General features: G+C 46.9%; 1 protein-coding gene across 2 annotated transcripts; it reads right to left on the bottom strand.

Moving 5' to 3' along the window:
- Positions 1-11,613: 11,613 nt before the first annotated feature.
- On the bottom strand, positions 11,614-19,002 carry EMX2 (empty spiracles homeobox 2). 2 transcript variants are annotated; one of them, XM_067561300.1, is made up of 3 exons: positions 18,193-19,002; positions 15,864-16,048; positions 11,614-12,833 (listed from the first exon to the last, which is right to left on the bottom strand). In XM_067561300.1, exons 1-3 carry the CDS (start codon positions 18,581-18,583, stop codon positions 12,666-12,668), a joined length of 744 nt encoding a protein of 247 aa, XP_067417401.1. In that variant the 5' UTR covers positions 18,584-19,002; the 3' UTR covers positions 11,614-12,665. The 2 variants fall into 2 exon arrangements, with proteins under 2 accessions (XP_067417401.1, XP_067417402.1); XM_067561301.1 differs by lacking the exon at positions 15,864-16,048.
- Positions 19,003-21,706: the final 2,704 nt, after the last annotated feature.

Here is a 21,706-nt window from a genome sequence, read left to right as displayed (position 1 = left end):
CTATTCTGGACACTCCAAAACACCCTCGTAACTCTAAGATATCTGTTGTGATGCTTGGGATTCTGTTTTGTCATCCCTGTGGCTAGATCTTTTTTCAGATATAAAGTAGTATTGTGAAGTGATTGTTTTTTAAACAGCTGTTTCTGGTCTCTTTATGTTTGTTATTTCCACCCACAGCCATTGAGAGTGTTTGGGAGGGGATCCAGGCATTGTACAAAGCCTTTCACCCAAGCCATCTCCAGGCTGTATAAACTGGACAGGAATTAGCTGGACACTTTATTATGAATGAAGGAAAGAGCTTGTTTCTAGCCAAGTCTGGAGGCACAGTGGAGAATGCAGGCCCACATGTACCTCTGCAACTTTTGCTATCAGACAAGCATTTTCTAAACTCATTGGCGGAGAAAGTGAAAGTTTCGAGATGCTGAACAGTGCTCCCTGCTCCACCGAGACCCCCTGTTTCTCCTTTCCAACACTCTGGTGCCAAATCCTTACATGATCCAAAAAAACAGGAGAATAAATTAAACCATGGGCCGTAAATTACACTCAGCAATTGGAGTAATAATCTGATTGAATGGAGACAGGTTCCCGCCTAGCAGCCCTTCTCTCTTGTCAAGTTGAACATTAACAAGCTGGCCAGGCCTGAGATAAGGGAAAGACTATTTCTCCAGCATGTGGCTCTTTTCCCCTGGTGGGGAATGTTAGTGGCAACAGATTAACAGGTCACCGGACTGGGTCTGAGAATTGCTGCCAATTACCTTGTCTTTGCTTGTTGCACTACAGTCTAATGGCATCATTTAACATGCACTTTTCTTCCAACACCCCAGCTGGTGACACCCTATAAAAAGCTTGATTGATAGATATGTGTGTGTATACACATACTGGAAAAGAACTCATCATTGAGTAGTCAAATAATCTTCTCCAATCCACTTTCTCTGGCCCCTCTCCACCCAGGACAGTATAATCAGGTTTATAGAAAGACTATTTGTTCAGGGTTCTTAAAAACCTCATTATCACGCTTTCAACCTGTTCAAACAATGAATCAGTGGCAGATAAATTTGGAGCCAGTTTATAGAATATATATCTCCCTCTCCCCTTCTCTCGTTTGGAAATGAACCTCCTATGGTATAACCCTGTTTCCAACTTAAAATTAAAGAGCCTGCTCTCTCTCCTCTCACCTACTTTCTGTTTTAATAAATCAGCACCAAATCAACCTGGGCTGCAGGACTGAATGGGTTTAGCCTGTGTCCGCCCTCCCCCCTCCCCCCAAGACAACAATTATGGAGAGAAACATCTGAATAAACACAGGATCATTTCCTTAAAGAGTTGACAGCCCTTCCCCTTGAGCTGTTTTAAATTATTTGACGCCACTTTTTGTTTTTTCATAGAAATACATAATTACAGTAATTTACCAAACTGAATCAGAAACAGTCAAGCCAACTGCTAGGTGCTTGCCAAGAGGACTGACACACAGCTCGGATGGTGGGGCTCCTGCAGACTGAGCTCTGCTCTTCCCGACGGCCCCCACCACCCCCAGCAGCACCTCGCCTCCCAAAGGCTGGTTTTTGCTCCAGCATCGCAGAGAATAAACACTTTGGTTTCAGCAGGAGGCTGCTGCCCCCCCGATTCGTTGTCTGTAGTTATTGGTTGGAAGGGGAGCTGTCAGCGCGAAGCAGAGAGGCAGCGATTTCACTGCAGAAGGGGGAAGCTCTGGGCCCCCCGGGAGATCAGGCCCTGAGTGAGGGCAGACCCGCAGGGGGAGGCAGGGCACAGCGCTTGGGGAGGGAGTGACGGCTACAGCGCAGCAGAGTTTCGCCACAGCTGTGAGCTGAGCACGCAAAGCTGAGATGCATCCGGATCTGAAGCCCCGGGACCCGCTCTTGGACCCAAGGGGCAACTGAGCCTGTCCCTTGCCCCCAACACACACGCCCTTGTCTCCCGGCCCAAACCTCTGCAGGTCTCCAGGCTGGGGGAGCTGAAAGCTGTGGAGCAGGGGAAGAGCCAGACTTCTCCCCCGCAGGGCAGGGCGCAGGGCTGCGGCCCCGGGCGTGGTGACCGCGGTTAGTTTGTGCGCGCAACTGCAGGGGGAAAATATTGCGCGTCTCCAGTGCTGCCGCGGCCTGGCGCGGGTGGGGTTTTCAGATCTCCTCGGTACCCGCCCACGCAGGTCCCTGTGGTGATGCGGTACAAGCGCAGGTGTACGGAGAAAGCCCGGGGCAGCGTGTATTTCCCCCCACCGACTCGCCTCGCTTCCAGAGCTGCGGTATTTCCAGCTCCCCGTTTCCTTGCAGATACCCAACCTTCCCGGGCTCTGCGTATGGACAAGCAGGGCCACTTTGAATAGCGAGACTCCTTCCTTGGCCCCAGGAGTGATTCAAAGAAGGAGCTCGGAAAACCGATTGTTCATGTTAAAAAACGGTGCGGCTCCCCCTAAGGATCCAGAGTCGTTCCCAATTAAAGTGGTGTGAACGTTCCCTTGTACTCCTTTTTCATGTAAATCCCTGGGGGGCCAGGGGGGCAGAGAGCATGTGTGCTCTATCCTCGGACCAAAGCAGCTCTCTTTTCTGTGACAGAGGGGTTCCCAGCGCTGGGATCATTATTTTGGTCCGGGGATATATACACCTAGGCCGCCTTATGGAAAGCTCCCCATTGAGATCAAAGAGCAAACGATTGGGATTGTCCCTGGAGAAAGCTCTCGACGTAATGAGGAAAGCGTCCAGGAGCCGCAGCGCAAAGGGCTTTGCAATACTAATGACACACACACACACACACACACACGTCTGCAGCCTGGCTTCTGCGAAGGAGTTTGTGGCGCCCGTCTTCTGCCTTTCTGGAAATCGCCCTTTCCCACCCACCCCCGGCCATCGCCCAGACATGGACGCGGTGGAAGGCGCACACACGAACCTCTGGCGGTCCGGAGCGGGGAACTTCCCCTGATCCCAGTTGCCTGCATCCCTGGAGCTATGGAAGTGGGGGAGGGGGGAGACACTCTCCTTTTTGAGTTGACTTGAGAGAGGGCAGGTGTCGTCGGGATCTTCCTGGTAGCCCCCCAAATCACAGACTCCCCTCCTGGTCTGTTTACGTTCAGAGAAGAGAGTCTCTCTACCACCCCGCTCAGCTGTTACTTTCCCTAGATGAACAGAGCCAGAAGGGTCAGAAAAGGACCAGTGTGACCAGCCCGTCTGAACCCCCGGAGTAGCCCAGGCCGGAGAGCTTCACCTGGTGTGCGGGGAAGGAAGGCCAGAGGTGACCCCAACAGGGCAAACGGGCTTCCCCCGGGTAGAAAAAGGGACTCAGACCTGGGAGAGCCGCAGGTCTCTTTCTATCCGGCACAGCGCACGGAAGAAGTGGCGCAGGCAAAGCTGGGTGGATGGGCGCTTTCAGCTTCACCTGTCCCGCCGCGGCAGCGTTGGCCGCAGGTTAGGCGTGCCGTGCGATACCAGAGGAGAGGCAGCGATGCGGCGGGAAACTTTGCTCCGCAGTTGCAATAGTTACCATGGCAATGCGTGCGGTTCACACCGACAGCAAGGAGAGGCTAAGGAGAGAAGGCAAATGTCTGTGGAGGTCCGTGCAAGGAGGGAAGCCTATCTCACCAGGGGCTGGAGGCAAAGGTGTTTGCACAACTCTCCTGCTCGCCTTGTCCAGGGAGTCGTTGCCAAGGGGGAAAGGCTAGCAGGGTCGGGCCCCGCTGCGGCGATCTCAGAGAAGAAGCGGGGATGCACAACGCCGATTTCCTCGCCCCTCGGCTTTAACATCTGGTGCTTTAAAGAGTAAATCCCCTGCTCTGAGCCAATGTGACTCCAGCTGGAGAAGGATCAGGCCCACTGGCGTTTGCATAAGAAATATGTCAGAGAGAGAGAATATTCTACTGCTGCAATGTTCCGAATAAAGAAATCTGCGTGCTTTCTACCAAGACAACCGGCCCTTTCTAAAATAGGGTGGTGGGACTGCAAATAAACACAGGATTATTGTGGGGGGGGGGGGGAAATGCAGGCATGCATTATACAGATAACATACAGAAAGAAACCACGAGCTCTCCTTAGTGATTACTTTCCACTTCGGTCTCTCTTTCGTTCTTTATATGTTTTTTGGTAAGAGCCTGCAGTGTGCTCGGGGCTGTCCACAAAACACACGAAGAGTTCCTGACCCAAGTAGTTACCAATGTACTTCCCGCTCCCCGCTCCAGCACATTGGACAGAAAAACACTGACTCAAACCTTTCGGGCCTCTGAAGAATTTTGTTAGACGGGCCTTTGAAAAGTGGCTTTCTTTCCAATATTTTGGCAAGCTGGCTCAGATTTCCCGGAGCTTCTCTAACTTTTTAATTACTTCGCTCACGATCCTTCATCATATTCCCTGTGCCCCAGTGTTTTGCAATGTCACTTTTTGTTACACTGAGACCTCCAAGTGACCTTCTAGGCAGGACTTTTTTTTTTTTTAAAGGAAAAGTCTGGTTGACATTTTTAGCAAAGAGTGGGCTACTATTATTTTGCAATTAAAAGAAAGTTTGTTCTTATGAAAGGATTAATTTTTTTTTTTTTTAAAAAGGGCCATCACCTTTTCAATAGTCATCTTCTTTCATTCTTGATTTTATAACACTACAGAATAAAATCTAACAACACACTAAAGAATAGGCATGATTCGTATATGATGAACTCCTTCAGAGAATCAGAAAACGTGAAGCTGTGAATGTGACAGGAGCGGAAACCTCACTGTAATAGGTTTACAATCACATTTGAGTTCCAAACGGCGCAAGACAGTAAATAGCACTTCTCGAGCACTAATATGCCAAGTAAAATAACTGCGATTATCTAGATTCGGAATGTGATCACAGAGGAGTTTATCTAGGAGGAGCTCACTCTTACAGCCCGCAAGAATGCACTTTCTTCCCGGGCTCTGAGAGCAACTTGCTGATCTAATGACAGAATAATAATCACATTTGTATTCTTCCTGTATTCTCCACTGTCCGGCCGTAGGTAGAAAGTCAGGACTTGATGGATTCTGTGTACCCAGCAAAATCACAGCAAGGTTGTTCAAACAATGTTAAGGCTATGAATGAAACCCACGAAAGCAAGGACATTCAGATACTTCTTACTTCTTTGGGGTTTAGTTAGTCAAACACATTAGATTACTCACTCTTTCCAGCCCATTCAGTGTCTGACAATCCCATTTCACATAATATCTACGCGATCTGTGCAGTGTGAGGTCACTTATCAGCTGGATCTGACGTTATTTTGAAAAGCAACCTTCCATTTATTTTGATTTTTTAAGTGTGGGTGTGGCAAAAGACAGACAGCTGGAGCGAGAACGCATTCATGGGTTGAAAGATTTGCTCCACTGGCTCTGAATGGGATTCCTTACGATTTTTCAGATACTATTATTATTGATTATTATTGATTTGTGTATACGGATGCTAAAGACCCAGGCTTGGAAAAAGTGCTAACGATGTGTGTGCATTACGTTTCAAATAAAAAGAAAGTTGCCTGCTTTTACAATCCAGTAACAAAAGAACGTTTGAAGTGAATGCTTTTATGATTTTTATTTTAGGGCTAACCGAGCGGAATTCTTTTCGGAGTTAAAAATCACAAACTGTCTTTTTCAAAATTGAATCGAAGGGGCGGGGGGGGGGGGGGAGGAGAGATCTTTTGGCCTGAGATCTTCTTTGCCAAATGTTTGCCGTGAACACATTTTATGGCCAGGTTTTAAACTCCTGCTGGTGGTTTACTCACACACAAATGACTAATTAAAAAAACATTAAGAGTCCAGCTTAAACCAACAAAAGCCAGGAAATTCAGATTTAGGACTGAAGCTCAATTCTGAGTGTCCACATTGTTCACAGGTCTCCTGTATGCATACATCCCCTGCTAACTCCAAGGACGTCAGTGGCTACCTTTTTAGTTTAGAATTTCCTTGCTTTTTGACAGTTTATTTCAAACCTTTAATATTCAAACCTTTGATTTTTTTTTGTTATCTTACCTGTTATTTTCATATTTCATGAAATGGCATAAAGAATTTACACCAACTTCCCAAAGCAGAGTTACCGAGGAGCAACCACCCTCCAAAATGATATCTCTATATATTCCCACTGCATACTTCAGGTGTTTGACCTCATTCTCAACTAACCGCTTGACAAATATAATTTGGGAACGCTCCAGCACAAACATAAAAGCATTCAAAAGAGGCGAGCTTCTGCTGTAACTAATTAGGGGCCCAAAGAAGAGACATCTTCGGCGTGCCAAGCCTCAGCCCATCGGAAGGTTTTATTATCACCTGAATCCCAGCACAAGAGAGGACCGTGGACACTGGTGCTTGTCCAGTAAAAGCTAAACATTATTTTTAATTCTTCAGCTTCCTTCCCATTTCAAAGTTACTCCCTTGGCAGTTTCATTGCACTGATGAAAAAGCCAACGGGGTTGTTCTGACTGTCCGGCCTTTGCCAATGGATAGTGCTTCACAATAAAGAGCAGTGGCGGGGGGAGGACCGGGGGCAGGGATTGAAACCGGTAGGGCATTTGCAGAAAAGGGTGTAAAGGTTGTGGGTTGTTTTTTAAAAAGACATCAAAAAGAAAAGGCATGATGGGATGGACACTAGCTTCCAATGCACTTTACTCTGCTAGTGACAAAAACCCAGGACATGCACTGAATGCAGAATTACCCCCCCCCCCCGAAAATAATAACCCTATCTAATGTGATATTTGGTGCTCTGCAGAAACTAGCCTTCGTAAATAATATACAAAGTAAGAAACCTAATCCAGCAGGCTAGAATGTTTAATTCATCATTATGCGAGCTAATTGGAAGGTGATTATATGGTAATTGCTCATTAGTGGTGTATATTTATCGCTGTACCTTATGTCAAGGCCATGGGAATTGTGTAGAGTCTGTTCTCTCATTTCAAGGCTCAGTTTCAGAAGCAGGAGCGAAGCAGGCGAGATCAAGTTCTTCCTGACGTCAGGTCCAGCCCAGTGCAATGGAGACCTGGACTATAAATATTAGCCGGGTTCCCCTGGATCAGGGAGGGTTAGAGTTAGGGGGAGGGGTTGCGATTGGCTGAGGGAGCCCGGGTCCAAAGTCCAAACCTTGCATGGCCCATTGGGGTCCATGCGCTGGCAGGGGGCTAAAGGCCCCTGCTGAAGGGCGAGGGAGGGATAGCTAATCGGGGGGCTGTCCCGCGGGGGGAAAGGTGATAACCAATGATGGGAGGCGAAGGGACAGAGTAGGAAAGGGCATTTTAAACGACCAGCCCGCGGGATGGGAAACGTCAGTGGTGCCGCAGGCACCTGCGGATGGAAAGGCAGCTGGCTGAAGATTTGGGTGCCAGGAACGTAGGGTTTGGCTGGATCCGTGTTGTTGGTGCACATGTCCGTGTCCGGGGGAGGGGGGGTGTTTGGGAGAGAGGGAGAGATCGATCAGCTACAAAGTCCGGGTTAAGACTGAAGGTATTTCATATCCCAGCTAATGTCCGAGCCTCGTGCATTTTCTAGCCCTGGGCTACCCTGTTTACCGTTTTAAACTGATCTTTAAAGGGGAGAAGAAGAAGAGCAGAATAAATCTGGTGCTGACTTAGCCAAGCATGGGGTAATGTTTGGCAGCAGGCTTCATCCTGGGATCACTGGTGGACAGTAAAGCGTTTGGAACCGCTCCGGTTTCTAACTGCGCTGGTAGTACTGTGTGTGATTCGCCCCCTTCCACTCCACTTCCCTTCCGCTCCGCACACAGGAGACGGCGTTAGGCTTCTCCGTGTAGCTGGGACTGGGGAAAGAGACGCCTGTGTAGGAGCACAGGTCGCTAAAGCCACTTGTGAGCCGGGCTGTCTCTGGTGCGAGAGGCGATTGAATTCAGAGGCGGTGTAAATAACACGCTCTCCTCCACCCCTCAGGTTAGAATTTTCCAGGTGAGTTTAGGAAGGTGGCGCAGGACTGGAGTCCGCAGGAAGAAAGAGGCGATGAAAGACTCCAGCCGGGGGGGGGGAAGCAAGCGCCGGGAAGGTGTTCCCCGCAATCCGCACCCGCAGCTGCGAATTAAAAGGGAGTGAAAGCGTTCCTCGCGAAGGGGAAAGGGGCGCGGCGCCGGACCACTAACTTTTGACAGCTCGTTTTCCCGGAGCCGGCTGCAACAGGCGATAATTACAAAAGGCCAATTAAAAGCCGGCGCGGAGGAGACGCTGAGTGATGGACCTTTCGCTTTCAAGTGTGACACGGCCCGGGTTTTAATGGCCGCGAGGGTCCCACCAGGCGAAGGTACCGCAAGGAGCAAGGTTACTGCCAGGGGTCAGTAGGTTCTCTAAACTCCCACTTCCCTCTCACAGCGGGGACTATTTGGAGAAGTAAATCAATTGATATATTAGCTCTAAGTGGTTATGAAACACCGATGGCGAGGGAGCAGGGGATGGGACGATCCGGCTTATCAGGGAATCGGATGCAGAGCGAGCTGCCATTTCTTTTCCATTTCCTCCCAGCCCGGCTGATCCTCTTTGCTAATTTCCGTCAAACGCCCCGGAGTGACACAGCCATCCGTCAGTGTCGGGGAGGGCAATAAACCCGGCGTGAACGCCAAACGAAAGTGCCGCTCCACAGGCCGCAGCCTTCCCCCTGGGAAGCGCTCTGCTGCCCGCAGCGCGCAGCGGTGAGTTGCCCAGGGTGTGTCTATCGTTGTGTGTGCGGGAGCCACACACACACACTCACAATCTGTGGGGGCGCAGCGAGCTGTCGTCTGAACCGACGGGGGCTCACAAGACAGCCTAGGCCCGAGCTTTGTTTTATGGAAACCGCTGGGGTTAAAACCAAGGGGCCAAGTGCTGACCTCAGTGACACCGGTGCAAATCTGATTCTGGAGCGATCCCAACGAAGAGAACGGTTACGCCGGATTTGCACTGGTGCAACTGAGACCAGAATCTGACCCAATGCCCCCTAAACCTCTGCTCTGGGCGGCTTGCACTGAACCTTCCAATTCCTGTGCAAACTGGCTCCTGAGCCCCTTCTAACCACCGAGGAAAAATATGCCCTGGCACCGACAAATGGATGCTGCTGGAGTGTAGGGTCTATTTCTGAGAGCAGCAGCTATGGCCATGAGACCAGGTTTGCAGAACCTTAATGTAAAAAAAAAAATGGCAGTAATCTCGATTGCCTGCAAAACCCACAAACTACGGCAAAGTGAACTTGCTCCGAAATCACAGCCATCCTTTTCCTCAGGACCACGGTTGACTTCCTGTGCGCTTGAAGTTCTCCCTAGAGTATTAACAGACACGTGCACATGGTAGAAGGAAAGGCAGGCATGGCTGGGTCTGTGGGCAGGTATGATCCGGGTGTATGCCTGTAAATATCTCCAGAGCGATCTATTTCCACCGCACATACCTGGCCAAATCACTGGCGGGGGCCTTAAACCACCTTCGCTGTAGCATTTAAAAATACATATATATATAGATAGATAGATATAGATATAATACTTGTCTCTATAGATTGTAGCACCCCTATACGGAGTGCAAAACGGAGGAGGAGGGTGTAACGATCAGGGCTAAACACAGAACCAATGTTTCACTTGAACTGATCTGGGAAGCAGTAAAAAATGTGCTCGTTTCTATTTCATCAGCACGGATGCTTTCCCCTCTTCCCCCTCAGTCACGGAATATAAAATACATTTTTAAAACCCCCGGTCGGACAGCATCTCCCAAATATTTATATTTCAATGTTGCCTGGCACCCAGCGTCCACATGAGCCGCTCTAATCCTGCCACTTTAAATAGATGAATTAATAAAGCAAATGAGGGGCTAATAAGCTGACTGTCCTGCCTATTGAGGCAGGGGGAGAGAGACTAGAAAGTGCGCCAAATTTGTTTGCAGTGGATCAAGGCTAGCCGCCTTTGCTTCACTTTCTTTATCTTAATTCCGACTTGAAAAGATATAATTATCTAGTTTGAACAGAGCTGCTATCAAATCCTTCTTTAGGCAGGGAAGGGAAAAGCTGGAGTGGATTGCAGTGTTCTGAGCCGCTCGGTGCTGCCTAAGATAGTGAGTAATGAAGTTGTGGAGTCCTGAGATACAAAGGGCATTAACCTCATTAGCATGAAACCTTTTCTTCTAACCATTGTGGGACCCTTTCAGACTCCTAATCCCCCCTATTTTCAAAGCTGGGTTTGTAATAAAGCTTTTAGGGGGTTTTTTCAAAGCTAATGGCATTCTCTGAAGATTTTATTGCTGTTACGCTACATAGGACGCTTAAATTTTTCTCTCTCTTTCCTTGCGGTGGAGGGGAAAAGAAAAAAAAGGATATAGCTCCTGCAGAAATAAGCCTTTTATCAAGATGGGAAACAATTTATAGAAAGGCCTACATTCTGCTGTTTAACGGCGCTCTGTTTAATGCTGGCGCATTTGCATGGGTTTGAAGTCGGACTCAGGCTAACTTTCGCCAGTGGAGGTGACAAACGCGCCCGGATTCGTTTCGAGCTCCGCTGTTTAGGGGGGGGGGGGGAATGCAGCGAGGAGTTGTCTTGGGGAACAGCTCCCGTCAATAATTGTCTTGGGTTTAGATATAGGGCACTGCATTGCGACAGGCAATGCAACTCTGCATGGCAAATCACCATTCTTGCATGCAGAGCAAGGGCGTTTAAAAATAATAAAATCGGACTTTACCATTTTTTTTTTAAAGACCTAGCACCCGATAGTGCCCACACGTGCACGGAATGTCTAATCTTCCATTTTCAAGGCAGGATGTTTAACAAAGCTCGTATTCTCGCGCTGCATTGTAACTTCGCCTTATCACAGTGTAAAGGGTAGTCAGATTGTCCTAAATTATGTCCAACTAGCCCCCCTGGATCCACGGATTAAGAGATTAAAGGAGACCACTGGGCAATGCCTCCTCTTTCCCCTTCATATTCCTGGTATGATAATTGCCTAAACTGATTTGCACTTTCACAAAAGCTCGCAGGATTCTTTGTAGCTGGAACAGAGGAGACGAGGTTTCTCTATCAATGGAAATAAAACTGATTAATGCAGTCTATCAGGCTAAAGAGCAAATGAAGCATGAAAAAACAACTGTGTACCCCCAGAAAACCAGCTAGTTTCCTCAAGGCTTGGTTGCAACTTCTCTTCCCCCTTCCCCCAAACACACACGCACTTTCACGTTAGAGTTTTTCACTTTCCCCCCAGGATCGCTCCCCTCCTGACAAACGTACAACTCGCCAAGTGGTTATTAGATACACATCTGTCGTGTCCGGATTTTCAAAATAAAATTAAAAAAAATATATATATATCCGGCCTAACTTTTTTTTCAAAACAGAAATTCCGCAAAAAATAAATAGCGGATTCTCCTGTTTCTTCCAGTCGAAACTTGGCTGCAATTGGCTTATTTACTTATCTATTGCCCTTTTGTGGGGGGGGGGGGGGGAGTGGCTCTGATCTCTGGGTTATTTTGTTTTAATGTTCCTTTTACAAGCGACTGAATGAATTAATCAAATGCCATTCAGCGCACCGCTCATGTTCGTTGGTGCCGACATTGACACGAAGGTTTAGGGTGTGAAGTCACTACCGTGGCATAAAAAAAAAAATTTTTTTTTTAATAAATAAAAAAGAAGGGGGGTGGGGGAATCGAACCTGCACGTTTCAAAAACTTGGGAAAATATAGCTTAAAATGTTAGGGCATATTGATAAATCTTTATTGACAAAATATTGACATGACATACTTCTTGGAAGTATATAGTGTGTTAGAATTCTAACAAATTAAACACAAAACACAAACATATTTACATTCTGGTATAGAAGACATTAAGGAAACATGTGTCACTTTTTTTTTAGTAGCTCTATAAAACTGGAATATTATAAGCTCAGTGCTTGAAACTTGCCTCCAATGAAGATGGCCATTTAGAAGCCATCCTTTCCAGGGAGTCCTTTACACGGCTACTGCCAGGTTTGGAAGATTTGCCAATTAGGGACCCTGCCACCAAACGTGGTCATTGGATTTAAACAAAAAAAAATTAAGCTTCATAATGGGAATATTATATTTTAAATGATTTTTTTTTTGTTTTTTTTTTTTGTTTTGTTTTTTTGTTTTTTGCAGCAAAAGTCAAAACCATCCACACCCCATCCCACCGTGTTGTCCGTTTGGGTTACTGCTACTTCATTTAGCTTTCACAATCACTTTGACGCCAGAAGTTATCATAAAATGTTTACAGACGGCACAGTTCTCGTAATAGAAAATTAAAAAGCACACAGGACCTGTCTTAAAGGGAAAAGAAATTACAATTCATTTCTGTCTTTAGGAACTGGGTTTGCCCACACGGCTTTACACATGCAATGCGAGTTTCTGAAACAGGTGTGGTGCTGGGCTGTGCGTGGAATTCTCTTTTAAAGGCTGGACAAACGGGGAAGTGCAACATGTCCTGTTAGGTGTTTTGTTTTGTCGCTATTTTGTTTTAAAAGCGGCCTGCGAGAAACGGAGTACCTGTCAATCATCTTGTCTCGGCGATTTGGCTTTGATTGACAGATGCCACTTGCCCGGTTTGTGCCAGCAGTGCCACACGTTGGATCTTTCGCTCGCTCGCTCTCGCTCGGCTGCTTCTTAGACAAGAATTGCATTTTGATGAAGCCTCTATCTGTATCTTCCCTGCAACGCCACTTGCTTGTGTGTGATCCGTTTAACACTTTTTGTTCGGTTGGTTGAAAGTCCAAGTGCCAGTTTTTAATCGTCTGAAGTGACGTCTATTTCTTCTGGACTGGCTTGTTTGGTCGCAATTCTCCACCGGTTAATGTGATGAGTCCCTTTTTTCTTCTGTTGTGAGTCTGAACCTTCCTCTTCCAACTTTTGTCGCTTGAACTTTGTCCTTCTGTTCTGAAACCATACTTTTACCTGCAGACGGGAAACAAAGTTGGGGATTACTCTGCCGGTTCCACTTTCACACCCCAGAAAAGTGGGGAGCTCATTACACGGATTCCCTTTGAAGAGTTATGCCCCCGTAAGGAATGTTATATGAAAAAAGATCTGTTTTCTCTCTCTGTTTTCTCAAGAGGTGTAAGAAATCTGCTTGGAAAGGGATCCGGAAATCTACGTGTGTGTGTATATATAGCGTACGTGGGTATACACGGAGACAGACATTCACGGTATATGTGCATACAGGTTGCGTGTCTATATAGAGTGATATATGCACACTCGGAGGAAGTGTGTGTGTAGATAGATAGATAAATGATTGATAGATACACACACCTTCTGTGTCCTGTATACACGTATACATAGACATCCGCACATATGCGCTCTTTCTCTCTGCGTTTTTATATAAACACACGTACACTGTATATAATACGCTTGAGTTTTCCACACATCGCCCTGCATATGAAGTTCCTACATTTAGGAAAACCCCTAATACATTCTACACCATCTTTAAAAAGAAGCAACTGCTCCAGCCGTAATAAAAATAAACGGAACTTCTATTTTTGCATACCCCCATTGTAAGTGTCTGGTAGTAGTCAACATTTGGGAAGTGATCGCTTCAACTGCAACAGATTTGTGCAAGCCAGGCCCCTTGGAATAGATCCTTTGATATCTCGGTTTAATCGCATTGGGAGGAGGGGGGAGCAGGAAGAGGTAATGCAACATCGACTTTGCTTTAACACTCCAGATAAGGGGAACCTTGGAATAACTATTTTGACGGTGAAACCAACTGCTCAAACTCCCTTTAAAATGATATTAATTAGAATATGAGAGATGGCGATCCCGAAAACCCCACTAGGGCCTTTACTTTCCCCATGGAGGAGGGGTGCAGAATTCTGAGCATTATCCTTGAGAACATTTCTCCCCCACCCCCCCCCCCCCCCAAAAAAATCCACCCAACTCCTTTATATAGCGGTTATTTGCGCCAGGGCCGCCCAGAAGCGATCTTCTTAAAGCGAACCCTTCAAGTGCCGTAAAAAGGCCTCCCTGAATTTGTTCAGAGTCGAATAAATCTGATTTAAACATACGCCAGATTACTTCAGTCCTATAATTCCAGACAGTATTGATCCAGAAGTTATCTCGAGAGCTGGCCACACTTCTTGGAGCGGCCAAAGGTAAACACGGGTTTTTTTAAACGCAGTTTAGACTCTGGGTCTGTCTGAAAGCGCCTGATAAAGGCCCCAGCAAGAGGGGGGGGGGCAGGGAACTGGAGCATTTTAATAAGCTGGTTTAACCCGCTTCGCTGGCTCTTCAGAACAGAGCACTACCATGCCAGACACACATCTCTGCTGCATTTTCATATTCTCCAAAAGTCTCCCATTAAAAAGCTGAGCGGGGAACAAGGGGTGAGTTTAATTTGCTTTTAGTTTGCTAATTGAAGGGGAGGACGGTTCATTTCTGCACGCTGATCTCCAAAAGGGAGCTCGTTTGTAGGGAACTAGGGGTTTGACATCCGGACAAAAGACCCCAACCAGCTTCGGAATCAAGCAGGACAAAGACCACCTTAAATACAAGCTTTCCAGTGGAAATAAGCCTGTGACCGGTCCCTTGTTCGGAGAACCTCATAAAAGTGACGATCCCTTTTTATTGTTTTGTTAGGGAGACATTTTAAAACAAAAGCGCCAACCTCTTTATTGCTTCCCCCCCGAAAAGAAAAAAGTGTTACAACTTAATCCGCACAGAGAGCGTTACTGTTTACTGGGAACTTTGAACTAAGCTGCGGCTGGAGACGCTTTGGGGTTCTTGGTTTTTTTTTTAAATACAGTGCCACATACTGTAGCAAACGCAATCCCCTCCGAAACTCATCACTTCTGAGTCTCCCGGCGGGGGGAGCGAACCCCACAAACTCTCGTATGACACCAACAAAACCGCGTGAACCATAAGAGAACTGAGCAGCAGAGTGCAGAAGAAACTAAAAATCGGTATCTAAATAACCCCTCTGGCTAAACACACACGTTAGACAGTTCTCATGCATCCTAAATAGTTTCAATACGAAATGGCTCATCCACACCATAAACTCTTGAAGTAGAATTAACCTTGTAAATTCTTCAAGAAACCAGTATGATCTGTCTGGACAATTCTCAAACAATTCAATTCCAATCTGTTTCCTTCAAATATATTTGATGCGAGCCCAAATCATTCAGACTGACTGAAACAATCTATCTGAAACAATCGGAGACACTGTTTTGCATAAGTATAATGTAAAATAGAGTTGTAATTGTCACTTGAAATATACAAATCAGCTAAACAAAAATACTCCACCTTAAAATTCTGGACCTCAGCCAGCAGATAGAGACATTATTAAAGTAATTCTGGTTAGTAATATATCTATGTTGAATTTTAATCTTTATATCTCCATTAATGATATCGTAATTTTGCAAGAGCTCTGGACAGGGATACAATGATAGAAAATTCGTCTTATAAACTATGTCCCTTTCCCAAAAATAAACAGTTTTTTGACATCCAAATGTTGCTCAAATTGGCACGAAAAAAAAAAAAAACCACCCACAAAATTGACCAAGAAGTTTTCCTTTGAAAATGCAAATCGAGATTTGTAATATTAACACATCGTAATTCATTTTATAATCTTAATGTTTATTACAGATACAGAGATCATCTAGATCCGAATGACCACAGATAACCCCAGGGGAAAAATTAACTATGGTTTACTTTGGATATTATTGGTAATAATAATTGTAACCGCTGTAATTTTTAACAAAGGCGAGTCGTTTTAATAAATAGGGCGAGGTATTTTATAAGATCCAGGCAGCGGAAAGGCATACTGGGTTAGACATCCACTCCCTCCCTATTTATATTAGATCTGAATCACTACATTTATAGAAAAATTGTGTGTGGTTTACTCTGCCCCTTGGAAGTTGCCAGGATATTTGTAAATTACATTAGCCCTATTCTAACACTCCGGCCTCAGAGGTTTCCTCTCGGTGTCCTTACCTGAGTTTCCGTGAGGCTGAGGCTGTGTGCCAATTGTTTCCTTTCTGCTCCTACTACATAGTGATTCTTTTCAAAGGCATGTTCCAGTCTCAGTAACTGGGATGGCGAGAAGGCTGTACGAATCCGTTTAGGTTTCCTGGCCAGTGCATTGTGCAAGAGGAAGCTCTCTGGGCTGGTTTCATTCCCTGGACAGCAGGGCAAAACAGAGAGAGATTAGCAACACACCTTTCCGCAGACACACGCCAATCGTATGATTTAGCCCTCGCGTTACTTTCTCACTATTATCCGGTGGGGAAAATTCTGACTTTTATTTTTAAAAAAGCTCCTTTTTTTCCCTATACTGTTTTCCCCGCCACGCAGGGGGGAAAAAAGGGCAGATCAGCACGAGAAATTAATCAATAAAATAAAATCCACCCATACGCGTGTAAACAAAAACTAATGGACGCTGCCTTGTCTGTGTTACTTATTTATTGTATGAAGCCATTCTGAATTCACAACTGGTTTTCGACTGAACCCAGGACTATATTTTAAACCTAATAAGAAAAGCAAACTCCTCACAACTCGAGCGGTCGGGCTAGTCCAATATACTGCCGCAGATGTGCAAGAACCAGCCTCCTTTCTGCAGGTCGGATCCTGAGTAACTCCCCGAGAACGACGTTTCATCGGGGTTTGTGGGTTTGGTTTTAAACCGAATCTTTGAAATAGTGACACGCCGGTTTTCAGCAGATTCAGAGTCAGTGCTCACACCGGCGTGGGGCTGGTTACCCTGAACTCTCTATTTACCAGCCACTTGCGGTTGCAGCAGTAGGAGTAACAAAAGGTTTATAAAAAGAAACCAACAAACTTTAGGGAGCCCACCCAGCGTAAACCCGAATCTGCATTTGGCGGACGTGGAGGCTCGGTTGGTTGGTCACTTTCCCGAGCTCTGATCGCCATTTTCGACTAATTGGGCTCATTTTCTTGCAAGGTTACAACCTCAGCGGAGAACCAGCGAGGTCCTTTTCTAGTTTCTTTTTAAAATGGGTCCATTAGGAGGGCTGTGATTTGAACCAGCTCTGTGGCATAACACCGGGAAATGTCCGCCTCCTCGCTCCCAATCTGCTGATAACTGCGACACATAATTTGGTGAGCGAAACCTGTAATTTCCTTCTGAGAGGGTATAATCCATTTTGAACCACAGCCTGCCTGCCTTCGGAAAGTCTCTCAGCAGCGCTGAAGGATGCCGGGGATTGCATTTTGCAGTCTAAAAACAGGCGGCTGCTTTCAGAAGAAGGGAGAGTGGCGGGGAGGGGGGGGGTTTAAATGACTTGAACCAGTGAACTTCAAAAAAACAAACACAAAAGTGAACGGGGCGCCGTAGAAAAGAAACCTGATCTTTCTTCGGGGGAGCAAAGCTCGCTGCTCGCAAAGGGTTAACTAAGCCAGGCAAGGGGGGATTTGTTTATTGATTGTGTACCGTGGACTTTGGTTATTTTCCCCTCAACTGGTTATTAATCATTTGGCAACTCTGAAGAGATCTGCGTGAAAATTCACACCCCCCCCCAGCCCCCAACACACACACACACAACCAACAAATGTGTTCGCTCTCTGTTTCTCATTTGCGTTCGTTTTCTTTTAAGGCAAAAACCGCTCGGCTTTTATGAATGACTAGTGTTCGTTTCTTGTTGATTTTGTTCCCGTGAACAATAGGAAGTTCTGGGATTTTTTTTTTTTTAAACACAAAAGATCCTTCCTCGCGCCTCCTTCGCCTTCGCTGGGCTCCTCCGGTTTGTCAGGGGAGAAGCCTAACGAAAACACTACATCGGTGTCTACATTTTAGACTTCGATGATCCTCGCAGCCCTGCTTGTTCGGGTGCTTCGGGCAGGCCAAGATCCAGAGCCGGGTTGCCAATGCCGTAGGGCGCCCCTTCCAAACTTGCTACAGTTTTCGGGGTGGAGAGGGGGGGGTTGTTTTGTTTTAAACGGCAACTTTAAATTACTTATTTTTAAGCCACCGTAAAACAACTGCGAACCCTCGCCAGAGCCTGTCGCCTGCCCCCGGCCGCCCAGCTCCTCCGCTTCGATAGCGGAGAAAAACAAGACACAACTCCACCAACAACATCCAAACCTGCGCCCCGTTTGGTGACCAGCGGCGCTCAGATCCCGTCTCGCCCTTTTCAAAGGCGTCCTCCGCTCCCCCCGACGTTGGCACCCGCCAGCTTCCCTCCCAAAGCTTTCCGGATCCCCTTCCCTTCTTCCCTCCCCCAAATCCGGATCGATGCTCGGGACCGGATCGATCCGGAGCGCATCGGGAGCGCGGCCGGGCTGAAGGAACCGAAGCGGCACGTACCTTGGAACCTGTGGCCCAGATATCGGTATCTGTGTATTAGCCAGGGATAGAAAGTGGAAGGGTCCCTTTGCTGCGATGCAAACAGCGGGTGCGGGGAGTGAGAGGACGGCAGCGGGTGGGCGGCCAAGGCGTGGGGAGGCGGGACGGGGTGCACCGGCACGGCCGGGTTGGGCGGGTGGGAGACGGCCTCTGCAAAGACCAAGTCCGGGTTGGAGTAGACCCCTCTGCCGGCGGAGTGGAAGCCGTTGAGGAAAGGGTTCATGGAGCTGGAGTTGGCATAGCTGAGCGCCGCGGGCCGGATAGGCTCCTCGGAGCGAGAAGCCGGCAAGGGGCTGTCTTTGGCCACCAGCGACTCGATGGTAAAACACCGCTTGGGCGTGGGCTGGAACATGCTGCGGCAGCTGGCGTCCCCCGGCCGAACCTCGGTCTGTCTCCGGCGCCTGAGGAGCGATCTCGGCAGCCCCCGAAATCCGCCCGGAGCCGGGGAAGTTCGCAGCGGGGAGTGACTGGCGGCGGGATGGATACACACATAAATAGACAGGGGCTGGCGGAGAGGCGGCGGCGAGCAGCACCCAAAAGGGAGAGGGCGAGAGAGAAGGAGAGACACGCGCGCACACGCACACGCACCAAAAAGTTAGTGGGGAAAGTTTCCCTCCCGCGGAAGGCGGCTCCTCTAAATCCGGAGACAATCCATGGATGTGATCGGTCCCTTCACAAGTGGTGCAAACGATTTGTTAGTTCATGAGCCTAATTAGTGCTGGGATCACATAAACAGCTTCCTCTGAAGCCTGGTAAATGGCTTGATGATTGGTCGCTATTACTCGCCTGGAGGTGGAAAGGGGGGAGACTCTTTAAAGTGCGTCAGAGGAGAGGCGAGGTCTGGGAGCTGGGATCCTGGAGGGATGGATCCAGGGCCCGGAACGGAACGGAGTGTGTGAGTGCCAGCGCCCGTCCTCAGCCTCTCTCCCCACTCCGCGGCCGTCCCCGCCGGGCTCCTCTCACCTCTGCAGCCACTCCACAGCAGATCCTTCCTTCCTTCCCTCCCGCAGCGCAGGCAGGTAGGAGTTGAGGGAGTTCCCCCCCTTTAATGCTGGGAGGTTACTGCTGATGCTTTCAAATCTGCTCCGGGGGGAACCTTTCCGAAGGGCTTGGCTGCACGTTCAGCGCTGTGCATCCTGCCACCCCGGAGCACTGCCCTCCCTCACCCGCCTATCCTCTCCCCTGGTGCAAAGATGGTTCCAAAGTCCGGTCTGGGGATGCCTTGATCCCCAAGAAGCCAAGCAACCGTGGGAATGTCAGAGTCCCCTTCGGGATGCCCCAGAGTTAAGAGGCATTCGCTTTTGAAAGAGTTGTTGACAATGAAAACGCCTGGGATTTTGATGTTTTGTTTGTTTTATTTTGTTGGGGTTTTGTTTTGGCTTTTGTTCGTTTTTTGTTCGGGTTTTTTTGTTTTTGTTTTTGTTTTGTTTTGTTTTCTGTTTTTTTGCAAACTTCCTTCTGGCCGATTACCTGCTGACACTCACTGCCCCGTGGTGGGCACAAAAGATACCAGCCCAGTAGCCTGCTTGCAGTATGCAAAACTAGGACACGCAGGGCGATCGCAAGGGGACAGCAGAGCAAATCAGAAAATCCAGCCCTGTCCGTATTTTCGAGATTACCTTTGGGTTTGGGGCTGATTTTAGGGCCGAGTTTCCCCGCTCGGATTGGCTGGTGCTGTAGAATAATTATGATCACATCCTAATACTGCTGGCTGCTGCTCACAGTTTATTGGTAGTTAAGGATCTATTATCTATTCATCAGCCTCCTATTTTTGCCAATTACATTCTTCTAAAGTGAAGTACCAGCAGGTATTTTGCACATTTACAATTAATGATAAAAAAAATCTGGCGTACTTTAAATCTATTACGGTGCTGTGTAATTTATCTTAAAGATGCAGAATTGCTAATGTGAATGAGTGTTTCTGTTGAACTAGGGATTGAAAAAAAGCCTTATAAAACAGCTTAACATTTCCTTCTTTTATTTTAACTTCCCCCCCACCCTTTTCTTTCTTCCTTTAAATAAAACTAATCATTTACTCTATTGTATTAAAATATTTTACAATCGTCACATAGAAATATACACGTTCCTTTCCCAGTAATTGGCCAGTTTAACTCTTTCGCCCTCTTTTCCTGCACTTTCCGTGTTAAACAGTTGACTCTTGCAGCCTCCAACTATTTATAGAATAGCAAACAAGTAGAACTGTGTTCCACATATATAACAAACATGACTATGTCTCTCTCTCTCTCTCTCTATAAATATAACTATGTATAATATATACTGTATAGATGTACACCGTATATATAATTTTCTATCTGGTGTAACTATATTATACACACATACCTTTATAAATGTGTTTATATATAAAACACACAGTAGAGTTTGCATGTCTGTAACACAATTTTTGCAGCGGTTATGTTACAGTTCCACATATTTGGATAAATATTTCTCTCTTACACACACACACTACGACGTATGTGTGTAGAGATTATAAACATACTGAGCTGCTTTTGTTTCAGAGGTAGATTATTTTTCCCTTTCCTAGCCTAGTTTTGTCCCCCAGTGTTCCGTGCCCTTTGAATCACTATTATGTTTTGAGAATGAGTCTTTTAACTTTGCTTATGGCAGCGAGCCTATCTCATAATACACTGTCATGGTGACTGTAACAGAGATCTGGGTTTCTTTTCTGTTTATTAAAACCAGTGTTGTTGAAATAGTACACTAAAGATGACCGTGATAATTTATTTTTTCTGTTTAACTGAATGGGATTTTTTTATCATTGTTACTGGGCATTAAAAATCAAAGGGAAACTTCCTCCTGCTCCTAAGAACAACTTTTCTCTGTTTTGTGTGTGTAGGTATTTAAAACCGATTCCCATTTACCTGAGTTTGCAGGATGAATCTGCCTTTGAATGCTCTATCATTCATTATATTAAACTTTAGGGCTTTAGTTCCATGCATGCTGACATAATCATGAGGATATTTGGGAAACAGCATCAAAGACATCAGCTGTGTGTGTGTGTGTGTGTGTGTGTGTGTACAGAATGCACATACAAAAGAACCCTATAGGGTGAAATGTCATCATGAATTATAAATTATCATTTTTGTTATGTTCTGATGAAGAAATGCTGTTTAGTCCTGAATTCCTTCCGAAAGGGGCTCGTTTCTCTCTCGGTCGCTCAGCGAAGGAGGCTGTGGCATTCATTGCAGACCTAGATCTAAGAGAGGAAAAGCTAGCGAGGGGGAAATCTCCGCTTTGAATCCCTGATTTATCCCGCCAACCTGCTAGGCTCGATAACAGCAATCCCGAGGTACAGTTTTCTTCTTCTTACTCACGCGAGGGGCCTCCGCGGTAGCAAGTCAGTCGGAAGCCTCGGGCGGGGAAAGTCAGCGGGATTTGCCCGGGGATGGCGTTCCCAGATGTAATTCGCCTTTTATTTGTCAACCCCTGGCACAGACCGGAGTTGCGTGGACAGTAT

The sequence above is a fragment of the Emydura macquarii genome, unplaced genomic scaffold, assembly GCF_026122565.2.
Source record: "Emydura macquarii macquarii isolate MOO-44397 ecotype Brisbane River unplaced genomic scaffold, CSIRO-AGI_Emac_v2 contig_2372, whole genome shotgun sequence".
NCBI classification, from domain to species: Eukaryota; Metazoa; Chordata; order Testudines; family Chelidae; genus Emydura; species Emydura macquarii.
The sequence above is the reverse complement of the archived record's forward strand: the minus strand, read 5'-3'. Positions and strand labels throughout refer to the sequence as shown.